The sequence below is a fragment of the Cervus elaphus genome, chromosome 24 (genome assembly GCF_910594005.1).
Source record: "Cervus elaphus chromosome 24, mCerEla1.1, whole genome shotgun sequence".
NCBI lineage: Eukaryota > Metazoa > Chordata > Mammalia > Artiodactyla > Cervidae > Cervus > Cervus elaphus.
In genome coordinates, this window is record NC_057838.1 from 23,125,259 (window position 1) to 23,149,361 (window position 24,103).

Sequence of the window (24,103 nt, forward strand, 5' to 3'; positions counted from 1 at the left end):
GACCCCAGAGAGCTTTTGTTGGTGTAGTTATCAGCAAAGCCTGTATTAGAACTCAAAACTGAGAAACATTTAAAATATGCATTTATTCGTTATTTTATTTTTTTATTTTTTTTCATTATTTTAAAATATCAGTAATAAACCCGTGACATGCTGACCCAAGCAGTGTTTTTATGAGGAATTACTTTTCAGAACCAAAAATTTAGTGAGAAGAGTTTCACATTTTACGTATTTGCAAGTCTCTTTAATGTCTGTCTCAGTGGAAGACATCTGGCTTCTCACGTCTGTTTCTGCATTGAGTCTGTTGGGACATCACACTGCAGGTAGCCTCTGGAAAGTTCCCCATCCACGTGTGAGAGAAGAATTGTGAAAAAGACACCTACTGTCTCAGTATTATTGTATTAGTTTCCTGATGCTGCTGTAAGAAATGACCACCAACTTCGTGGTTTAAAACAATACACATTTATGATCTTGTGTTTCTGGAGGTCAGGGGTCCAAAATGAGTCTTGTGAGGCTGAAAAGCGAGGTGTTGGCGGGGCTGGTTCCTTGGGGAAAGTGAAAGTCAAGTCGCTTAGTTGTGTCCGACTCTTTGCGACCCCATGGACTGTAGCCTACCAGGCTTCTCCATCCATGGGATTTTCCAGCAAGAATACTCGAGTGGGTTGCCATTTCCTCCTCCAGGAGACCTTCCCGACCCAGGGATTGAACCCCAGTCTCCCGCATTGTAGGCAGATGCTTCACTGTCTGAGGCCCCAGGGAAGCCCGGTTCCTTGGGGAGGAGCCTCCATTTCCTTGTCTCTTTCACCCTTCAGTGGCTGCCTGTATCCCTGACTTGTGGTCCCTTCCTGCATCCTCCTCAAAGCACATCATCCCAGTCTCTGCTTCTGTCATCACATCTCCTTCTCCTCTGCCTGTGGCCGACCCTCTCAGTCTCCCACATACAAGGACACTTGTGATTATATCCTATTTCAGATCCTAATCTCAAGATCCTTAAATTAATCCCATCTCCCAAGTTCCTTTTGCCATAAAAGAAAACATTATTTGGAAACCATTATTCAGCTAACTGCAATTGTGAAGATATTTTGACCTTGGGGACCACCTGAAGTGGTCTTGGGGACCCCCGGAGGTTACCACATCATTCTTTGGGGACAGCTGTAATAGAGGAAGCAGAGGTTGGCATCTGTAGGGTGTATGCAGTGTAAACTTGTACCTAGAAGTGGCAGTGAGTGGAGTTCCTGACACATGGCTCCCACCTCCTCCCTCCTATCTCCTTGGTGTCTACGCTGGATTGGAATTGCCTGTAACTGACCTGGGCTTGTATCCTGCCCCCTCTTGGTTCAGATCAGAGCTGGGCCTAGAGTGCCTCATTCGCCGGGGGAAACGTTGACTTCCCCTTCTGTCTTGAAAAGAAAAAGGTAGTGTCAGATTGTGGTGGTAGACTGATCACATGGTGAGTGCTCACATCTCAGCGCCACCACTTAGCAGATGCATGACAGCTAAAGGGACGCCTGCCTGCACCCTCATGTGTTGCCTTTCATGGGACCTTCCTGGTACAGTTCCCGGTGCCCGTCACCTGCCTTCCTGCTGCTGCCAGCTGACACAGGGCTTGTGGTCCACGAGCAGGTGTTCTGGGGAGAAGGGGACGGAGGGAAGCAGGATCGGGTAGGGATGGTGTCTCCGCTGGAGTCAGCTGCAGCCTGGTCCCCCGGGGAACTCTGAACCCAGAGTTATACTGCAGAACTGTCTTTCTTTAAGACAAGGAGGCTGACCTTTCTGATACCTGTGTCAGTCAATCACCAGCTGGTAGGCTGTCTGGCCCCCAGGAATTGTCCAAGGGAGTGGGGTGGTTAGTCAGCTCAGGCTGCAATAACAAACTGCCGCTGACTGGGTGGAGTAAACAACAGGAATTTGTTCCTCGCAGTTCTGGAGACTGGGAAGTCCAAGGTCCGGGTGGCGGCCACTTCATTTCCTGGTAAGTGCCCCGTTCCCAGTTTGCAGATGGCCACATTCTCACCGTGTCCTCCCATGATGGAGAGAATAGGAACACTCTGATGTCTCTGCTTATAAGGGCACTAATCCTATCATGAGGGCCCCCGATCTCCTGACTTCATTTAAACCTAATCACCTTCCCGAAGGCCCCCCGCTCCAAATACCATCACTCTAGGGGTTGGGGATTCAACATATGAGTTTGGCGGGAACACAGTCCATAACGGGGGTATAACTTCCTGGGGAGAAGGCAGCTCCCATTAGGCTGAGGATAAATGGGGCTCGAGGAGATGCTAGCTGCAGCCCACACTCATTCCTGCTAGGATTGGCTGCACTGGCCAGGGTGTCCGGGCTGGACACTTGGTGTCTACTACACTGTGGTCACAGCTTCCTTGTCAGTTACCCTCTGACAGACTCACCACCTCTCCTGAGCTTCTGGGCCCTCATACTTCACGGAGAGAAACTAGCTACAGAAAGCCCTGCCGGTGGGGACATGGTAGAGATTTTTACTTTGCTTTATTTTTTTGTGGGTATCTGTATTACCTAATTTTTCTATTTGTATTATTTTTACAATGAAAGTAGTTCAAAAAAACAAGAAGCATAAGCCTTGCTTTTCCACTTCGTGTGTCTTGAATTAAACAGTTCACTTGGGCTTCTGTTGACTTTTTATGGTATATTTTGTGTTTTGCTTCTTCCAACTTGGCTTCAGCAATAACCTTGCAGAAGTATGACCCCTCAACCCAGGCGGGTACTTTGACCACCTGATGTGAAAAGCTGACTCATTGGAAAAGACCCTGATGTTGGAAAAGATTGAGGGCAAGAGGAGATGGGGGCAGCAGGCGTGAGATGGATAGATAGCATCACGGACTCAATGGACATGAATCTGAGTGAACTCTGAGAGATAGTGAAGGACAGGGGAGTCTGGCATGCTGCAGTTCATGAGGTCACAAAGAGTCAGACCTGACTTAGCGACTGAACAACAAAGAAACAGGCAGGAGGGGCCCTGACCTGCTGTGCTTTTGAGGCCCGATTTTGCCCTACTCCAACTGTACCCTCCCCATGGAGGAAGTCTGCAGCAGGGGCTTTACCCACTCAGAGCCTTGCTTCCTTCCACCAGGACCCCAGAATTCCTGTCCACGGCCCCTGCTCCTAGCATCTGCACGGGCCTCTTACCCGCAGCCCAGTTTTCAGAGTGCTTACCAAGGTTAGGGGTGAGGACTGAGCTTGGACATCACGTCTCCTGCAATGCAGGATGAAGGCTGAGAAGGAAAAAAGAAGAGGGAATGGTGAGGGACACCGGCCTGGCTCACCTGGCCCTGAAACAATGCCTGTAGTTCTAAATTTGAAGCTTGCCTTTCTGATTTAATTAATTTAAATTTACATGGCTGTATGTGGTCCGTGGCTGCAGTATCGGATAGGGAAGATTGGTCACGTGGTGTGGGCGCCTCCTTTTGCACGCTGGCCCTGGGTCCCCTCCCATTTGGGTGTCCCTGCCTATGTACTAGGACAATGCTCATCCTGCATCTTTCACAGAGTCCGTGGGGACAGTGTGGTCACGTGTTGTGAGGAGCTCTGCCTCCATTCAGCATGCACGTGTATGTGCATTGGCTCCCACGCTGTCTGGACTTTGTGAAGGCTCAGTGAGAACTCCCAACCTCTCCGCCCTGAGGACCAGTTGTCCTTTTTACAGCATCTTCACCAGTGGACTCTAAGGGATAAAAGTCCTGTGGAGATCAAGAGGAGGTGGACTCGAGGTGTTGAGAACAGTTGTCATGAAAAGGTGGGAGGAGAGGATTTGGGAGTGAGGAAGGGCGACTGGGACATCGCAAATGACCTAGCCTTTGTAGGCTGTGAGGGTCAGATGTCATAGGTATAATTGGGACATTTCCTGCTGAAACCCCATCACCATGGCAAAGATAGTCAGCATCAGAACTGTGGCCAAGGACTGGGTTCTGTATTTGCAGCACAATACAGCTATTTACCGACTGCCGCTTGGTCCTTTCCCACAGGGTCCCCCCCAGGGACTTGGCTGTGCTGCTATGCAACAAATCCAACGCGTTTTACAGCCTTGAGAAATGGAACGAGGCCTACGTGGCTGCCAAGGAGTGTCTCCAGTGGGACCCGACCTACGTAAAGGTAGGCTGACTCTGGACGCTGCGGCTGCTGCCTCCTCCCCTTCCTTGTTGTGTGTTTTGCCTTTATTCTTCCATCTCTCACGTTTATTTTTGTTGCTGTTGACTGCGAGGCATGTGGGACCTTGGTTCCCTGACAAGGGATCGAACCCGCACTCCTTGCATTGAGAGCTAGGAGTCCTAAGGTGGATTGCCAGGGAAGTCCCTGCGTTTTTAGGAGTGCTTCTCATTCAGCTCTCTTTGTGCCGTAGACAGATGTGCACAGAATCTGGAGGAGAGTGGGAAGGATGGTGGCCAAGTGTTGAAAGGCGTTTGCAGGGGAGAGTGGAGCCAGGCCTATTGGTGGGTTCAGTCCAGTGGAGGTCTCGATGGAGCTCATTTTGTTCTGACGTATTTACACGAAAATTCATAGTCTCTGCATGTTCTTTGATGTTTGCAAGTTTCAGTTTGTCTCCTTTGTGGCCATAAGAATTCCCCGCAAGAGGGGTTTTATGGCAATCCTTACTTCTTGGAGTTTCTGCTTCTAATCAAAGAAGAGAGGCTCCAGGAAGGCTTCTTCTGCATCTGTTGAATCTCAGATGCCTTCATCTCAAAAGAATCCTTGTGCCAAAGTGTCACATTTTGGGGTGATGTATTCTGATCCCCTTCACCTCCCTCCAAAATAAAAGGTGAAACTTAGACCTGAGAAAGGCAAAGAAATGGGAAATTCTGTACCAGCTTACTTGACTGCTCGCTTCCTTTTTCTGATTGTCATCTAGGGTTTTAGACTTTTTAAAGTGCAAACAAATCAGTAAATAATCAGAGGTTTGGTGAAGTTGAATTTCACCAAAATTTAAGTTGAATTTCAGGTGCTTGATTTTGGGGTTTTTTTAAGTGCTTATTTATTTGACTGCCTTGGGTCTTCCTTGTGGCACTTGGGATCATCCTTGTATCATACAGGACCTTTTGTTGCAGCACACGGACTTCCTAGTTGTAGTACGTGGGCTTAGTTGCCTTGCAGCATGTGGGATCTTAGTTCCCTGACCAGGGATTGAACCTGCTTCCCCTGCATTGCAAGGCAGGTTCTTAACCAGTGGACCAGCAGGGACGTCACAGGCACTTGCTTTTTTTTTTAATGAACCCAGTTGGTGAACACCTTGTATTATTTTAGACAGAAAATTGTTTTGGTAGCCCCTGATACTGATTCATTTCAGTGGTCCAAGTGGGGAAGGCAATATGGATCATTTTGTCCCTTCTCAAGAGCTTGACAGTTTGCATACAGGCAAAACTAGACCATTTTCCTCTATTAATCATTGTAATTTTCCTCTCCCTTCAGAAACCAAAAGAAATTTTTGGCCTCTGGTGTATATTGCTTGTAACATGGAGCTGAGTGAACCTCAGTGCTTGCCATTTCTATTGGAAATCATGTTTACTTCAATTGAAAGGAGCAGGGAACAGCTCCTGTGTTGACATGACAATCTCATTCTTTTCCAGAACACTGTAGTTGTAGGACTACATGGTTTCTTTTCTCCCTTCTTGCTCAGGCTGTGTTTTAAGGCACAAATACTTAAACCACACATGTCATTGGAAGCAGGCCCGCTCCCTTCTCTCAGGTTCTTGCATTGTCTGCTCAGCCGGTTAGTCATGTCCGACTGTGGCACCGTGGCCTGTAGCCCACCAGGCTCCTCTGTCCGTGGGATTTCTCAGGCAAGAATGCTGGAGTGGGTTGCCATTTCCTCCTCCAGAGGATCTTCCCGACCCAGGGATCGAACCTGCGTCTCTTCTGCATCTCCTGCATTGGCAGGCGATTCTTTATCACTGAGTCACCTGGGAACAGAGGACACAAGCTGGCTCCTATGTTAGATGCTGTATGTGTCAGGGACTTGAAAGGATTCTTTTCTTGCCAGTTACCACTTGATAGGAGCATTGTGGCATGGAATCCAATGTGGAAAGCCTATATCCATAGCTTGTTAGAAATCTGTGTTTACTTGGAAATCAGTGTTTACCTGTAGCCTGTTGCCTCTGATCCTCAATCTTGCCTTGCCTTCAGCAGCAGTTTGGAAGATATGAGCATGTTAACAGTTCTGGTTTTTCTTGTTGCAGGGGTACTATCGAGCTGGTTATTCCTTGCTGATGTTGCGCCAGCCTTATGAAGCCGCTCGCATGTTTTTTGAGGGTCTGCCGCTGGTGAGGAGCAGCCAGGACAAGACCCAGATTGCTGATTTCTTGGTGGCAGTCTTCACCACGATGGGCAGTAAGTCGGGACTGGGGGAGGCCTGCCCTCTTTCTTTCTTTTAAAGGCCTTGTGATTGTCTTTGAATGGCTCCTGGGGACTCAGGTTTCTGGGGAGATAATTACAGGGTGTTTATCTTTGTGGCTTCTTTATGCAGCTTGAATGAAACTTTACAGTGGAAAACACATGGGAAGCTTTGATGGCCCAGGCCTTTGTGAAAACAACTTCATCTTTTTGCAGAAATCACTTAAAGCTGTCCCACTTTTCCAGTTTTGTTGCAGACTCCTCAAGCTTTCTGTGTTGCTAGACATAGTGCTATCCCTACTGACACTACATGTTTTACGTGATTTTTTCATGTATTTCTCCAATATGTCAAAAAGTGTTCCTGTTTGCCATGAAAACAATCTGAAGGGGCTGAGGGAGGGTCCTATGGAAGCTGACAGTCTGCTAGGAACACACCCGGGTGGAGGTGGGCATGTGGGGGGAGGTGGTGATTTGCATCGATCATTAGGTTATTAGTCTGAACACCTGGCCTGTGATATGGCTTTGTCTGTGTCCTTGAGTTGGCAAAAACAGCCAAGTTTGAAACATAATATGAAAAATTCCCTCCAGGGACAAATGAGTTCTTTCCCTGGGTACCACAGCACGGTCTAAAGTTCTACCAACAGCCAGGCTGTTGTTTTCCAATACTGTTTTTGATCAAATTTAAGATTGTACTAATTTAAGATGTGCCACTATTTTTAAATTTTATTATTATGATTTTATCTTTTGGCCACACCACACAGCAGGTAGTATCTTAGTTCCCCAAGCAGGGATTGAACTGTGCCCCTTGCAGTGGAGGGGGGTGCGGTGGTGGGGGGATCGTAACCCCTGGATTGCCAGGGACAATCTGCTGTTGAGACAGCATCAAGAGCAAGACATGTCCCGATGCTAGAGATGGTAGAATGTGAGCAATGGCTTATGTTAGAATTGCTGGAAAATGGTCCCGTCTTTCAGAAACAGGTAAATTACTGCTGATGATACATTTGACTGACACAGATTCAACTGTTCCCGTTTCGATTGTGGGAAAGCAACTTCTGTGATCTGTGGAGGGGATCCTACAGACTTTTGGGAAGCTTGGCACAGAGAGGGGGCGAGAGCAGTGTCGGGTGGTAGGTGGGAAGTAGTTAGAGGAGGGCTTAGCCGTGTCCGTCAGCAGAGACGTCAGTTTCCAGACAGGTGCTAATGGATCACAGCTCTCCCATCTGCCTTTGGCTGACAGTGACTAAAGCCTGCTTCCCTTTCCCCTGAGCCTGTTGGCTTGTTCCATTCCCTACATGTCCTCATTGTTCTTTATGTCTTTTTCAAACTTAATTTAAGTATTTGTTTATTGTGGTTGCGCTGGGTCTTCGATGCTGCATGCGGGCTTTTCCTTGTTTCGCCGAGTGGGGGCTGCTTTTTGTTGCGGGACCCAGGCTTCTCACTGTAGTGGCTTCTCTTGTTGCGGAGCACAGGTTCTAGGTTTGGGCTTCAGTAGTTGCAGCACAGGGGCACAGTAGTTATGGCATTCGGGCTTAGTTGCTCTGCAGCATGTGGAATCGAACCCATTTCCCCTGCATTGGCAGCCGGATTCCCATCCACTGTACCACCAGAGAAGTCCTCCTTTTGTGTCTTTCAAAAGCCACTGTTGTGGGGCTTCTGTGGCTGTCCACTAGCTAAAACTCTGCACTTCCAACACAGGGGGTGCAGGCTGGATCCCTGGTTGGGGAACTAAGATCCTACATGCTGCGTGGCACGGCCAAAAAATAAAAAAGTGTACAATCCAATGGTTAAGAAAAACTAACAGCCCTGCTCTGTCAGAAGCCACACCAGAGTTTGGGAAATCCAGACAACTGACTCTTTGGTGTGGCTGCCCCTCTAAGAAATCTGGATCCTGAGGGGGAAGTTAACAGGACTTCTTAAAATGAAAAGTGAAAATGAAGTCGCTCAGTCGTGTCCACCTCTTTGCGACCCCAATGACTGTAGCCCACCAGGCTCCTCCATCCATGGAGTTTTCTAGGCAAGAGTACTGGAGTGGGTTGCCATTTCCTTCTCCATAGGACAGCACAATCCTAACTTTTCTACCTGTTTGGAGGATAACTGTTTGCCTATGGCCCAATTTCTAAATTTTGAAAAATATATTTATGAAAATTGTGCATCCTGTTTGTACACTGTATGTTTGTTTTGCTATTTGGCTACTCATTTGTGGAGATTGATAACCTTAGAAGTAGGACCCTGTTATACTGGCCCCTGACCTGTCCCACTTGGATATTCTCATCCACAAGTTTGCAGGGTCATGAGAGGCAAAATGTTGATGGGCCTCTAGGTTGAAAGAGTGCAAACTGACTAAAAGAACTGCTCAATCTGGGTTCTGTCTTGGTTTTGTCATGAACTAGCTGCATGATAAGCCACAAAGCTTGACCTCATTTGTCACAGCTTCTCACTGTTGGATGAAAATAATATTTGTCACATTTTTCTTAAAGGAAGTGAGTTTAATAACTTCCCTTAAGTGCCCACTTCCTCCTTCATAAATGGAGCTAATAGGCACTGCCTTATTGGTTTGTTTGAGGGATTAATACAATGTATATCATTGGGCTCAGCGGATAGAGAAGCTATTATGTAATAGCTCACAATCAAGTGCCTTAAGGGACTGACTTTCACCTGAACTTAAAATGATCGCCACTTCAATTATATAGGACTTTATGCTTTGAAAAGGCCCTTCTTTGTTATTTTAATTTTTAAAATTTTTATGCCCTTTTTGGAGGTTACTTTCCATTAATAGTCATTACAAAATGACTGTATTCCCCATGTTGTACAAAACATCCTTGAGTCTATGCCTCCCACTCCCATAATCCTCTACAGCCCCTCTTTTTTCTTTCTTTCTTTTTTTTTTTTTTTGGCTGCTTGGGATGGAACCCATGCCTCCTGCATTGAAGGCTCAAAATCTTAACCACTGAACTACCAGGGAAGTTGCTCTCTTTTCTTTTTGATATTTTAAATTTATCCTTTGTCTATGTATGCTCTTAATTGGGGGACCTTTTCCTAGATGTTCTAGATTTTCCCCAAGTTAAAATTTCTAACCTCTGGAACTTTCTTTCAGGTGACTCCGTTGTTTTGCAGAGTTTTTTGCCCTGCTTTGATCGTATTTTCACTACTGGATTCTCCAATGAAGTGTGGCAATCTGTAATAGAAAAGTTGGCAAAGAAAGGATTATGGCATGTAAGTAAAAGGAGATAGCTCTCTTGTGAGGAAAGGCAGATTGAATTTCCTTAATTTGATTAAATTTCTTTCTCTCTGCTGGCACTGGGATTATAATTCAGTACTTGTTTATCTTGATGCCAAGGTAACTTTTTTACTGTCATGCCATTAAAGATGAAAAGTCATTGACATAATATTAGTTCACCAGATTCCGTTTTTTAAGCTAGGAAAACGGTTTGTGGCAACCTCACTCTGTGCTCTGTGTCGCCATTGCCATCAAAGAAATGTAAAGTCCGGATGCTAATGGTGACGGGGAATGAGGAAAATAAGCAATTGTCTGTTCGTCTTTATAATGGTCTTTATACGGCAGCATGTGCCGGCTGGGGCCTGATGACCTGCTTGTGCTTCTCAGAGGATTTCTGTATGACGTCAAAAGACTGTTACCCTCGGGTAGCAGCAAGACTATAGGACCTGCACCCACAGCCAGGAATCCATAGGATGAAGGAGCCCAGTGGCTTCCATGCCACACAGGTGCCTCCCTGAATCCGAGTCCTCTGCTATCTGTCCTAAGCTAATTCTTTCCTCTCTGAGCCTCACTTCCTCATTTGCAAGTTGCAGGATATAAGCCTATTCCCTCCTGGTTGTGGGGGAGGATTAGAAATAAGGGACCAATAGCACCTGATAATAGTATCATTATATTATTTTATCATTATTATCATGGTAAGCCCTTGGTGATAACAGTGTTCGCTGAAGTTACAGCGTGCCGGGCGCTGAGCCTGAGGGGTTTTGTCACCTGGCACCTGTGTGTTCAGTGTCCAATGAGTAATGGCTGTCATTGACAGTGGCCTGTAATCGCTCCTGAGGATGGGCTGGCCCAGAGAGGGAGTTTGGTTAGAAATGGCCTGCAGGCTTTTTAAAGCCATGCAGCCCAGAAAAATCACAAAAGCAAGAGCAACCTGTAAGAACTCCAGACCCAGGAAGGCCAGGTGACCTTAGGATGCAGGATTCTTCAGTTTTTTAGAAGGTCATGGATGCTGCTGGGAATCTAATGAGATCAATGGGACTCTCTTTTCGTGCGTGCTTATGCATGCACACAGACACACGCGCACACACACATACACAATTATGTGTGTAGCTTCAGGGAGTTCATAGGAAGTCCCTAAAGTCCAGCCACAGGCTCCCGGAAGCTCACCCCCATATTACAGTCTTGAGAATGAGGCAGTGACGGGGAGGAAAGCAGGCTAGACTCTTGGGAAATCAGGAATCAGAAATCCTGGTAACAAGAGATGTAGGATCTTCTTTTTTCTGATAAGGTGGGTAAACTAAGAGCTCTTTCTAGCTTTATTTTTATAAGTTCTGAAATTCTGTAATTTAGGGTAGATCTGTGAGTGGGAAGCTATCAGCATCATTAGCAGGAAAGTAGTTCTGTCTACAGCCCCGGGAAAAGAACCTTTTATGTCCCCTCTTCCCAATGTGGGATCAACGTGGATAGACCCCTGGAGCCTGGGTGGGAAGGGAGGGAGTGGGAGCCCAGCAGCTGCTGGCAGGCTACTGCCCAGCCAGCCAAGAAGGCCCAGGAATCCAGCCAAGTGGTGGCCCCATATCCTACCAGCAGTGAGGCCCAGGCCACTTCCAAACACTGTAGGCAGAGACATCTTATAAAAAACCAAGCCAGCCATCAGGATTGTCAGAGCTCTGAACCTGTCATCTGGGTGAGTCTGGGCTGTGGGGCCTGCTTATGGTGAGTAGTTAGGAGTGGACATCATCCACTGGTGGTCCAGGGGCTAAGACTTGAGCTCCCGATGCAGGGAGCTAGGGTTGGATCCCTGGTCAGGGAACTGCACCCCACATGCCACAACTAAGGGTTTGCGTGCCACAGCTAAAGATCCTGCATGCTGCAACAAAGGTGGAAAATCCCACACACCACAGCTGAGACCTGGTGCAGCCAAATAAATAAATTAAAAAAAAAAAATGTGGGCATCAAACGGAAAGCAGTTGGAAGCAAGATGTAGCCACAGGCTGAGTTCCTGTGGTCCCATGCCCACTTGCAAGAGCATACGTGGGGGAAGTGGATCCTGAGTCTGAATCGACAGTCAGGGTCATGCCGAGCCTAGAATTCCTGGACCAGCCAGTGTACCTGGATGTGCTAACTGTCTGAAAAGGAAAACTTGCTTTACTTCTCTCAGATTTAGTTTAGGGTGAGTGATTTAACAACAAGGTTTTCGAGGGAAAAAAAAAACCCTGATTTGTGGCATTTGCCACTTCCTGTAGTGTAAATGCTGTCGATTTCCATGGCCAGTCTCAAGCTGCTAAGTCAACCGTAGGGCTCGGATTTGGGAAGAGACGTGCACTGTCAGCTCCCACTCTGATAGGAGCCGCTCCAACATAGCCCTCAGTAGGGTCTCATGGACCCCAAATAGCACTAAGGTGCTGAAGAATAAATTGGGATGGGTTATTTCAAAAGGATTTGTTTCTTCTGCTTGCTAAGCTTTAAGAACGTTGCAGGAGATTACTTCTTCACCTCCCTGCCCCTGATCTCTCCCAGTGCTGCCTGCCATCAGCTGCTCCCATCTTCAGCAGGCTTTGAGGAAAGGCAGAGAAAACTCATGTCTCAGCACAAATAGGAATTTCACCAGACAGAGACACATGGATTATCATGGCTAAGGCCAAAGAGTTTGGCAGGTGGCTTAAAAAAAGAACCAGGGCTAGAAGCTGTCCTGTTCTGTCTTGTTTCTGAGACTTAAAGCTTAAGATCACTTTTGTTTTAATAACCCATGTGGAGAACATAATTGTTCCAGCTTTTTCTGTTTCTCCCCTTTCATCAGTCATTTCTGCTCCTGTCAATGAAGAAAGACCGGCTTCCAAGAAATCTCCACGTCCCAGATTTATCACTGAAAAGTCTCTTTGAGGTAAGGTAGCTTCTTGACATGCATGGTTTCCAGTCAGACCTCTTCCCGATTATGGTGACTGGGACCCTCCCCTTCAGCGGCCTCACTGCAGATGTATTGTTTATGGTGATTGTAGGCTGTGGCCACAGCGAATCGGGGCTTTACTGATTCTAAACTCTTTGGGTGGAGGCTGGGATGAGGGGGAATTGGATGAAGGCAATCAAAAGGCACCAACTTCCAGTTATGTGATAAATAAGTATTAGGGATGACACACAAGTACAACTTGATAAATACAACATATAATTCACACTGCTCTGTGTTATGTATGAAAGTTGTTAAGAGAGTAAATCCTAAGAGTTATCATCACAAAAATTTTTTTCTTTTTTTTTAATTCAATTTTGTATCTCTATGAGATGAAGGATATTCACTAAACTTGTAATAATCATTTCACAATGTACCTAAGTCAAATTATTATGCTGTACACCTTAAATGTGCACAGCCCTGTATGTCTATTCTTCCTCAATAAAACTTGAAGGAGAAAACCCCAAACTTCATGGGGAAGGAGTCTGAAGTTTCGCATTGATGTGGCAGCTGCCATAATTCTTCCTGCGTGTGTTTTTCCTCCTAGAAATATGTCTTCATCGCACCTTATGAGAAAGTGAAGCAGGTGCCCAGGTTAGTGCAGTGGCTCGTCTGCATGGGTGCGAATGTCGAGAGCATAGGACCGTACCCTCTGCACACCCTCATGCGCCTCTGCATCCAAGCCGGTGAGTTCTTTCCCGGTGGTACGCCCTCCACGCTGCCCTCCAGCTCAGACCTCGGGGACTGCGCTTAACTCAAGTGAAAGCAGAACGTGGCCACGTAAATGTGGAATGTTCAGATGATCTGAATGGTCAATGATTTGATTATTCAAGTATATGAAGGCAGCAAGGAAATAGCACCACTTTTTCTTTCTCCTGGGACCTCATAGCTTCAGGAGGCCCACCCTGAAAGGATTCCGTGTTCTCAGACAGATGCTGGCAGCAGACTGGAGCCCTGGGATTCAAAAATGGGCCTTGGGACAGACAGCCTTTGCTGGATAGAGCTCTCAGGGGAGCTGTGGAATTTCTTTCTGCTGGCCAAGTCAGCCGTGGTCTTTTTCCGAGTTCATTTTTCCCTCTCAACTAGAGGACCAACTAATGTGTATGTGGGGGGAATCCCAAGATAAACACTGGCTATTGCTGATATAGTTGGCTTGTGTTTTTTTTTTTAAGTAATCCTGTTTTCATATATATATATATATACACTTTTTTTGCATTTTTAGTCTTTACCACCTGGCTATAGGATTTCAATTTTAAAATACTTTTTATCATTAAAACACACACACACAATATCCACATTAATATATTAGATAGAAACCTGTTTTGTTTTCTTTTTCCCCAAGATATGTAGCATCAATGTTGGACACTGATCCAAACAATCTTAGGGCCAGAAGGAGCCAAGAGGACTTGTCTACACTGTCTTCCCTTTCTAGGCTGTAGCGTCTTCTCAGGATAGGAGTGGCATGGCCAGGGGCTTAAAGACCTAAACCACCATCTTTGCTTCAGGCGGATTTACCCTGTCATTATCCATTTTATCTGTTAGAGAATCCATACGAGCATTTACTTATACACATTTTGGTGACTAAATTATTTAAACGTATAACGTCTGAATAAAAGCAATTTAATCCAATGCTCCCAGTTTCAAATTAGGAGTGTCTCTGGGTGTGAAAATCACAGTCCCTCTCTGTGCCTACTTTTTAAGTTTGTTCCTGTGGTTATAGGCTAAGATCAAGTCTTCACCTTTATGCCTGATTCTCTTCTCACTCTGACATGGTGACAAATGGTGTCCACAGAGTTGGCAGGACTGTGTGGCTTTTCAGAACCCACTGGAAGGAATCTGGGAGAAGCATTTGAAATCTCTGTCCTGTTTGTAGACATGCAGTGGGGTGCTGTTGGTGCCCACCCCGGTCCTCTTTATGACCAGTGCCCCCATCTCCTGCTGCTCCGCAGCTGCCTCGCTCGCCAGAGAGCTGCCCTTTGCCAGTAGGCACCCCCTCCCTCCCCGGGGGCCGCTCTGCAGCTCTGGATTGACTGGCACTGGGCTACAGAAGGTGAGCACCTGCCTCAAGGTGCTGTGGTGAAGCTCCTGATCGACAAGCTCCCCGAGGGCTGAGGCTGAATGCTGCTCAGCTGAGGCCACATCTCTGCTTGCTTCCGTCCCCAGCCCTGCTTCCCTCCTCTCTTTCTCCCCAGCTTCCTCTGCCAATAAATCACACATACAAGAATCCTTGTCACAGGCTGTGCTTCTAGGAAGTGGGGCTTCCCCGATGGCCCAGTGGGTTAAAACTTTGCCTGCAATGTAGGAGACACAGGAGACCTGGGTTTGACCCCTGGGTTGGGAAGATTCCCCTGGAGGAGGAAATGGCAACCCACTCCAGTATTCTTGCCTGAGAAATCCCATGGACAGAGGAGCCTGGTGGGCTACAGTCCAAGATTTGGACATGACTGAGCACAGCTCGGCTTCTAGGGAATTGAAGTCAAGTTTTCTATGAATAACTAACTATGACTTGTGTTGTCAACGCACACATTTTGGGACTTCCTTGGCAGTCCAGTGATTAAGATTCCATACTTCCAATGCAGGGGGCACAGATTTGATTCCTGGCCGGGGAACTAAGATCCCACTTGCTGCATGGTGTGGCCGAAAGTTTTTAAAAAATAAAAACAAAAAGCATCGACACGCAAACTCTGTCTCCACACCTGGGCAAGTGACAGTGTATGTTGGATGCCCCCTTGGGCTCCCTTAGCCCAAGTGATTTGCTTTCCTGCTCTTTGGTCTGGTAAAATAACATCAGTCATTCGTTCCTTCAGGGGAAAGCCAACTTTTCAGGTGGTTAATGGACTACAAACCCGAGTTGAAAGGTCGCATCAACCAGAAGGATGAGGATGGCTGCACTGTCCTCCATGTGGTTGCCGCCCACTCCCCAGGGTACCTCGCCAAGCGTAAGTGGCCGCACCGTTCGGACTCAGGTGCTAGGGAACCCACACAACTGACCACTTTACCTATTCCATCCCGTGACCGGCTTTAATAATCAAAAATAGCAAATTATGCACTCCTTTTTTTTAATATATATTTTCAGTTTGCTTTTCAGAAAAAAGTTTTTTCTGATATATTTTGTGCTTGAAAGTTTTACCTAGTGATAACTCTTCTAGAGGAAAAAGTACTTGTATAGATTTAAATTAAAAAAAATTCTGTGATTTAAGACTATTAATTTTTTTCTGGATTTAATTATTACAAAATTATTATTACTACAGAGAACACCAAAACAACCTAAGTATATTAAATTTTCTGTAGGTAGTTATGAAAGATAAAAAAAGAATTGGGGGGGTGGGGGGAAAAAAAAAAAAAAAGAATTGGGGGAGGAAGGCAGAAGGATCATGAGTCATGGTGCCTTCTCAAAGGGTCTTGGCAGCTACTTAATTTTCCCTTAGGTTGATACTCTGGAAGTCAGGCGTTTTCACCTTCTTTGGGGCAACTTTGGTAATAGCGTTTGTTCTCTCTACTGTGTAACAAATCATCATAAACTTAGTGACTTAAAATGACCCTCATTTATTAGCTCACTATTTTATAGGTCACTAGTCTGGTGTGATCTGACTGAGTTTTTTGTTCAGAATCTCTCCCGGCTGAAATCAAAGTATTGACTGGGGCTGCGTTCTCATCTGGAGTTCTGGGCCATCCTCCAGGCTCGCATGATTGTGGCAGAATGTGGTTCCTTGTGTTTGGAGGACTGTTGTTGTTCAATCACTAAGTCATGTCTGACCCTTTGTGACCCCTTGGACTGCAATGTGCCAGGCTTCCCCGTCCTTCACTATCTCCCATAGTCTGCTCAAACTCATGTCCATTGAGCCAGTGATGCCATCCGACCATCTCATCCTCTGTCACCCTCTTCTCCTCCTGCCCTCAATCTTTCTGAACATGGGGGTCTTTTCAAACAAGTCAGCTCTTCACATCAGGTGGCCAAAGCATTGGAGCTTCAGCTTCAGCATCAGTCCTTCCCATGAACACCGAGGACTGATCTCCTTTAGGATGGACTGGTTGGATCTCCTTGCAGTCCAAGGGACTCTCAAGAGTCTTCTCCAACACCACAGTTCAAAAGCATCAATTCTTCGGCGCTCAGCTTTCTTTATAGTCCAACTCTCACATCCATACATGACCACTGGAACAGCCATAGCTTTGACTAAACAGGCTTTTGTTGGCAAAGTGATGTCTCTGCTTTTTAATATGTTGTCTAGGTTTGTCATAGCTTTGTTTCCAAGGAGCAAGCGTCTTTTAATTTCATGGCTATAGTCACTGTCCTCAAGTGATTTTGGAGCCCAAGAAAATAAAATCTGTCACTATTTCCACTTTTTCCCCATCAATTTCCTATGAAATGATGGGACCAAATGCCATGATCTTTTTTTTTTTGATTGTCGAGTTTTAAGCCAACTTTTTCACTCTCCTTCAGCCTCCTCAAGAGGCTCTTTAGTTTTTCTTATCTTTCTGCAGTTAGAGTTGTATCATCTGCATATCAGAGGTTGTTGATATTTCTCCTGGCCATCTTGATTTAAGCTTGTGATTCATCCAACCCAGTATTTTGCATGATGTACTCTGCATATAATTTAAATAAGCGGAATGACAACATCAGCCTTGTACTCATTTCCCAATTTTGAATCAGTCCGTTGTTTCATGTCTGGTTCTAACTGTTGCTTCTTGACCTGCATACAGGTTTCTCAGGAGGCAGGTAAGGTGGTCTGGTATTACCATCTCTTTAAAAATTTTCCACAGTTTGTTGTGATCCACACAGTCAAAGGCTTTAGCATAGTTAATGAAGCAGAAGTAGATGTTTTTCTGGAATTCCCTTGCTTTTTCTATGATCCAACGAATGTTAGCAATTTGATCTCTGGTTCTTGTGCCTTTTCTAAATTCAGCTTGAACATCTGGAATTTCTTGGTTCACATTCTGCTGGAGCCTAACTTGAAGGATTTTGAGCATTACCTTGGTAGCATGTGAAATGAGTGCAGTTGGACAGTAGTTTGAATATTCTTTGGCATTACCCTTCTTTGGGATTGGAATGAAAACTGACCTTTTCCAGTCCTGTAGCCACTGCTGAGTTTTCCAAATTTGCTGACATATTGAGTGCAGCACTTTCACGGCATCATCTTTTAGGATTTGAAATAGCTCAGCTGGAATTCCATCACTTCTTAGCTTTGTTCGTAGTGATGCTTCCTAAGGCCCACTTGACTTAATACTCCAGGATGTCTGGCTCTGGGTGAGTGATCACACCATCATGATTATCTAGGTCATTAAGATCTTTTTTGTATAGTTCTTCAGTGTATTCTTGCCACCTCTTCTTAATCTCTTCTGCTTCAGGTAGGTCCTTACCATTTCTGTCCTTTATCATATCTATCCTTGCATGAAATGTTCTCTTGATATCTCCAGTTTTCTTGAAGAAATCTCTAGTCTTTCCAGTTCTGTTATTTTGCTCTGTTTCTTTGCATTCTTCACTTAACAAGGCTTTCTTATCTCTCCTTTCTATTCTCTGGAACTCTGCATTCAGTTGGGTATATCTTTCCCTTTCTCAACTGCCTTTTGCTTCTCTTTTCTCGGCTACTTGTAAAGTCTCCTCAGACAATCACTTTGCCTTCTTGCATTTCTTTTGCTTTGGGATGGTTTTGGTCACCACCTCCTGTACAATGTTATGAACCTCTGTCCATGGTTCTTCAGGTACTCTGTCTATCAGATCTAATACCTTGAATCTATTCATCACCTCCACTGTATAATCATAAGGGATTTGATTTAGGTCATACCTGAATTGTCTAGTGGTTTTCCCTACTTTCTTCAATTTAAACCTGATTTTGCAATAAGGAGCTCATTATCTGAGCCACAGTCTTGTTTTTGCTGACTGTATAGGGCTTCTCCATCTTTTGCTGCAAAGAATATAATCAATCTGATTTTGGAATTGACCATCTGGTGATGTCCATGTGTAGAGTTGTTGTGTAGAGGTGTCCATGTGTAGTGTTGTTGGAAGAGGGTGTTTGCTATGACCATTGCGTTCTCTTGGCAAAACTCTGTTAGCCTTTGCCCTGCTTCATTTTGTACTCCAAGGCCAAACTTGCCTGTTACTCCAGGTATCTCTTGACTTCCTACTTTTGCATTCCAATCCTCTTATAATGAAAAGGACATCTTTTATTGGTGTTAGTTCTAGAAAGGTCTTGTAGGTCTTCATAGAACTGTTCAACTTCAGCTTCTTTGGTTTTATTTGTTGGGACCTAGACTTGGATTACTGTGATGTTGAATGGTTTGCCTTGGAAATGAACCGAGATCATTCTGTCATTTTCGAGATTGAACCCAAGTACTGCATTTCAGACTCTTCTGTTGACTATGAGAGTTACTCCATATCTTCAAAGAGATTCTTGTCCACAGTAGTAGATACAATGGTCCTCTGAATTAAATTCGCCCATTCCTGTCCATTTTAGTTCACTGATTCCTAAGGTACTGATGCTCACTCTTGCCATCTCCTGCTTATCCACTTCCAATTTGCCTTGATTCATGGACCTAACATTCCAGGTTCCTATGCAACATCGTTCTTTATAGTATCAGACTTTACTTTCACCACCACGTTTGGGGTGGTGATCTCATCCACAAATAGGCATCATTTCTGCATTGGTCCAGCCTCTTCATTCTTTCTGGAGCTATTAGTAATTGCCTTCCCCACTTCCCTGGTAGCATGTTGGACACCTTCCGACCTGGGGGGAGCTTATCTTCTGGTGTCATATCTTTTTGCCTTTTCACACTGCTCACGAGGTTGTTGTGGCAAAAATAGTGGAGTGGTTTACCATTCCCTTCTCCCGTGAACCATGTTTTGTCAGAACTCTCCACGATGACCCATATGTCTTGGGCAGCCTGCACAGAATGGCTTATAGCTTCACTGAGTTATGCAAGCCCATTCACCACAACAAGGCTGTGATCCATGAAGGGGTTGTAGGACCGAGGTCCCCGTTTTCTTGCTGGCTGCCAGCCAGAGACTACCGTCAGTTTCCACAGACCACACACATTCTTTGTCTAACGGCCTCCTCTGTCTTCAAAGCCAGCAGAGGAGAACTTCTTATGCATCAGATCCCTCATACTTTGAATCTCTGCGCTCTTCCATCTCTGACCTCTAGACCTTTGACCTTTAGGGTTCATGTGATGAGATCAGGATAGTCTCCCTATCTTAAGGTCAGCTGCTTTGGGAAGTTAAATACATTTGTAAAGTCTCATCACAGTAGAGTTTAGATTAGTATTAAATGGATAACTAGGAGAAGGTGTGTGTATTACCGAGGTTGAGAGTCTTAGGGTCTGTCTGAGAATTTTGCCTTTCACAGTGCAATACTTGATGGGTGAGAAGTATGACTTTTAAATTTTGCCTTATTTTTGTAAAATGAGAGGTGAGCAGTTGTGACTGGGGAGATGGGAAAGGACAGCATCACAAGCAGGATGGTGTCTGGTGTAGAGGTGCTCTGTCAAAGTGGTGAATTGTCAGAAAGCATGGGTTTGGAAGCTGGGAATCAGGCACTGATTCTTGTAACTCTCTGTGCTCACATAAGTCTTCCTACCTCCAGGAATACACCTGTTACATTCTGAAAACAGTTGCATCTGTGATCACAGAGACCCCTTGGTGCTTGGCAAATAAATGTTAAAGCAGCAGGTGGAGCCAGCAGCCAGAGGTGGGGTTAACGAAGGTTCAAACAGTGACAAGAAGACCCTGATGCAAAAGCAATTGCCACTTTCTTTTCTTGTCCCCAGACAGACTTTTTTTTTTTTTTTGGAAGTATGTTCTGTTTCCTCTCTAAGGAATAAAGAAATCTGAAGTCACAGCTTGCTGTCATCCTTACAGCTGTAGTGGTTGCCTAGCAACAAGAGTCCCCCTCTCTTTGCTTGTTGCCAAGGAGATGGGAGAAAGGTAGAGAGGAGTGCACTTCTGAACCTCTTAAAAGCTATTGTCCTTCCCGCTGCACATAGGGACTCCTGGCTCCGGGGACTCGGCTGGATTGCCCACGGCCAGCAGTTCAGCTTCTGTAAACAGAGGGACTCTGGTCCCCTTGACCTAGGCCACTCAGGCTGGGAACCGGGTGGACGTGTGGTCATGGGGACATCTCCTTATGGAAGAAACCGTGACAACCCCCCCTTCTCACTTTGGCCTGCTCTAGGGCAAACAGAGGATGTACAGATGCTCCTGCGCTTTGGGGCTGACCCCACCCTGGTGGATCGACAGTCCCGGTCTGCCGTGGATGTCCTGAAGAGGAACAAGAACTTCAGAGCCATTGACAAAATCAACACCCACTTGGAAAAGCTGGCAGCGTGTTCTAAGGACCTCTCAGGTACAGCTTCCAGGGAATTAACTTTTTCGAGGGGGCAAAACTGGTTCTGTGAAATTAGGTGCAAATCAGTGTATCTTGTCTTAGTACCTGAAGATGAAAATGAGACCTCCCAGTCTTTGGAAAGCTTGTGTGCTTTTTTTTTGAAAGACAGAATGAGACAACTGTTGTTTAAAAAGTGTCTACTACATTCTAGGAACTTGGCCAAGTCTACCCTTGGGCAGTAGCGTGATTTGTTTTTTTTCCATGCATGCACATAGTAAAAAAGAAAAATATCAGACAGAACAGGAGAACAAAAATCAAGCCCACTTCTGAGAAACAACCACAGCCAACAATTAAAAGTACATTTGTAACTCTATTTCTTGATTTGTCAGTTTGGACAGCATCTATGGACTGACTGCTATAAAGATAAAGTGCAGCAAGTCAGCCCTTGTTGAATTTTGCCTAGTAAAGTGACTTGTGTCATTTACATTCTGTTCCTTAATTCTGGATTTTCTGTGCTTCATCTATAGACTGATTCTAAAAATTGAAAAAACATTAATTTACCTTTCTATGGCAGTATGATTTCTACAACTAGTTGCATATTGCACCCAATGAGAAGAATCATCAAATGCCCTGAAAACTTTGCTCTTGAAATATTATACTCTCTAAGCATCCTAGTTTGATGACGCATACAAACACATCATTGTATATGTGAATGTGTACAGATGTGTATGTACACACAAATGATTTTAGGTTTGTTTAGACTTTTATTTAGATTGTAGCCCCAGCACATACATGCTTTTTTTTAGTTCTTGCACTCATATATAGCACTTGTGGCTCATGCTGTCTGTCTAGATTTCTCTCTTGCTCTTCCAAGTACCAACTGCAGTAAGATTTTCACTGCATAGTAGACTTAGAGGGTTTTTGAAAATGTCTTTATTCTGTCCTTCGATTGAGAATTGGTCTGCATATAGGCCTTGTATTTCATCGGTCCTCAGTTGCACTTTCCCCCACCTTTTGCCATCTTTGAATTGGAATGCATGATCAGTTATGTGTCACAGTTTAATGGCAGCCTTTTCTGGCGTGTGACAGTCTGGGATCTCTTGGATTTGTGAAATAGGCTGTAAAACCTTGTTCCTCAGACTTTGTATTCTCGCCTCCGTTACTGATGAGAAGTAATGTCAGTCTTACTTATTTTCCCTTCTAGAATTTTCTGTCCTTAGAGTTCTGGAATTTCCCTGGGATGTAGCTAGGTGTGGGTCCTCCTTATTCATTCTTCTTGCTTAGCACCTTATGATCTCTTTTAGTCTAACTTTTTTTTAGCTCAGGGAAATGATCTTCTATCATTTTGTTTCCTTCCAATGTCTCTTTGCCACCACTTTCACATAGATGAGCTTCCCCTCTGCGTTCCCTAATGCTTTCTCTTTTTTTTCTTTCCAGATCTTTAACTAGGACTTTAGCTTTTCCTTTTATAATTCAGCTTGTCTATTGCATTTTTAAATTTGGGAACTCAGTTTTAATTTCTAAGAACTCTATTTGGTTCTGTTTCTTTTTCTTTTTTTTTTATTTTAAAAACTTGTGTGCAAAAAAAAAAAGAAAAAAACTTGTGTGCGTATATAAGTATCCCGGCCCCCTTCCTTTAAGAAGCGGGAAAACGCGCCTACTGCTATCTTTGTTGTTGGCTGTTGTTGTTCTAGAGTCTATGGTCATGTCATAGAGTTGATAGGATTTCTTGACTGTTTTATGTTCAGGAGGATCATTTCTTTTTGTGCCATTGATTGAAAACTCCTTGGATCCTGTTAGCAGTTATGGATTCAAGGAGTCCAGTACTTCCTAGGCCTCATCACTTATTCAGAAGGGGAATCATCATCAAGTGGATAAAATGAGGATTAAGCATCTTTCAGACACTGAGATAGAAATCAATGGGGCTCTGCCGGGTGTGGGATGATAGGCATCCAGGATTCCTTCACCCAGCCCTCCCTCCCTTTGTTCTCCTCCTTTGGATTTTTAAATGGATCTTCCATATGTTAGATTCACAAGGAAGGAGAAAAGCACATGCATGTATTTTTTCGAAGTTCGACATGACACGGCAGGTGAACCCTCCTAAGAAAACAAAGAAACGGTCAGAGAAGTGGCAAAACCTAAAGTCTTTTCCTATTGCTTTGAGCACACAGAGGCCATCTAGAAAAGCAACTGTGCTATTGGGAAGGGCGGCCTAAAAGAGAATGTGCATATTGGCAATTCTTAGACAGAGAAACACAGCATGAATGGGGGACTCTTTTTTTCGTTTTCCCCTGGGTTCAGAAGATTACTTTGCCTCATATCTCCTGGGATTTAATTTCCCCAGGAATGATCAGGCAAGCTTTCAGGTGGGGAAAAAAATAATCTTTCAGGTGAAAGGAGGGAGAGCAAAGGTCAGAGGAACTTGGAAAAGATGAGTGCTAGAGGCCCAGTTCCTCTCTGGGGGGGGCACGAACATCCATGATGTCTGGACCATGTCTAAGTCATTTTGGGTGCCTAGGTCATTTTGAATAGGCTATCATCCACCTGGCCACACTGGCATTTGTTTTCCTCACCACCTCCTGGAAAATTGACCCCTCCGCCCCCAACACATACACACAGACACATACACACTCACTCGACCTTCAAAAAACTAAGATCATGGCATCCAGTCCCATTACTTCATGGCAAATAGATGGGGAAACAATGGAAACAGTGACAGACTTTATTTTCTTGGGCTCCAAAATCACTGCAGATGGTGACTGCAGCCATGAAATTACAAGACGCTTGCTCCTTGGAAGAAAAGCTATGACAAACCTAGACAGCATATTAAAAAGCAGAGACATTATTTGCCAACAAAGATCTGTCTAGTCAAAGCTATGGTTTTTCCAGTAGTCCTGTATGGATGTGAGAGTTGGACCCTAAAGAAGGCTGAGCAGCAAAGAATTGATACTTTTGAACTGTGGTGTTGGAGAAGGCTCTTGAGAGTCCCTAATACAGCAAGGAGATCAAACCAGTCAATCCTAAAGGAAATCAGTCCTGAATATTCCTTGGAAGGACTGATGCTGAAGCTGAAACTTTTAATAGTTTGCCCACCTGATGTTAAAGAGCCAACTCATTGGAAAAGACCATGATGCTGGGAAAGATTAAGGGCAGGAGGAGAAGGGGGCGTGACAGAGGATGAGATGGTTGGATGGCATCACTGACTCAATGGACATGAGTTTGAGCAAGCTCCACGAATTGGTGATGGACAGGGAGGCCTGGCGTGCTGCAGTC

At 45.0% G+C, this 24,103-nt stretch overlaps 1 protein-coding gene across 7 annotated transcripts in view; it reads left to right on the plus strand.

Moving 5' to 3' along the window:
- The window catches only part of TRANK1 (tetratricopeptide repeat and ankyrin repeat containing 1), a 93,734-nt gene that overhangs the window by 21,654 nt on the left and 47,977 nt on the right, over positions 1–24,103 (plus strand). For 6 of the 7 annotated variants that reach the window (XM_043885768.1, XM_043885767.1, XM_043885771.1 and 3 more), the window contains exons 3-10: positions 1,919–1,969; positions 3,993–4,119; positions 6,198–6,348; positions 9,446–9,564; positions 12,369–12,452; positions 13,060–13,198; positions 15,320–15,451; positions 20,678–20,848. In XM_043885768.1, coding sequence (XP_043741703.1) covers positions 1,919–1,969; positions 3,993–4,119; positions 6,198–6,348; positions 9,446–9,564; positions 12,369–12,452; positions 13,060–13,198; positions 15,320–15,451; positions 20,678–20,848 — 974 coding nt within the window. The remainder of the gene's footprint in view (positions 1–1,918; positions 1,970–3,992; positions 4,120–6,197; positions 6,349–9,445; positions 9,565–12,368; positions 12,453–13,059; positions 13,199–15,319; positions 15,452–20,677; positions 20,849–24,103) is intronic. The other variant, XM_043885772.1, reaches the window with a different exon arrangement.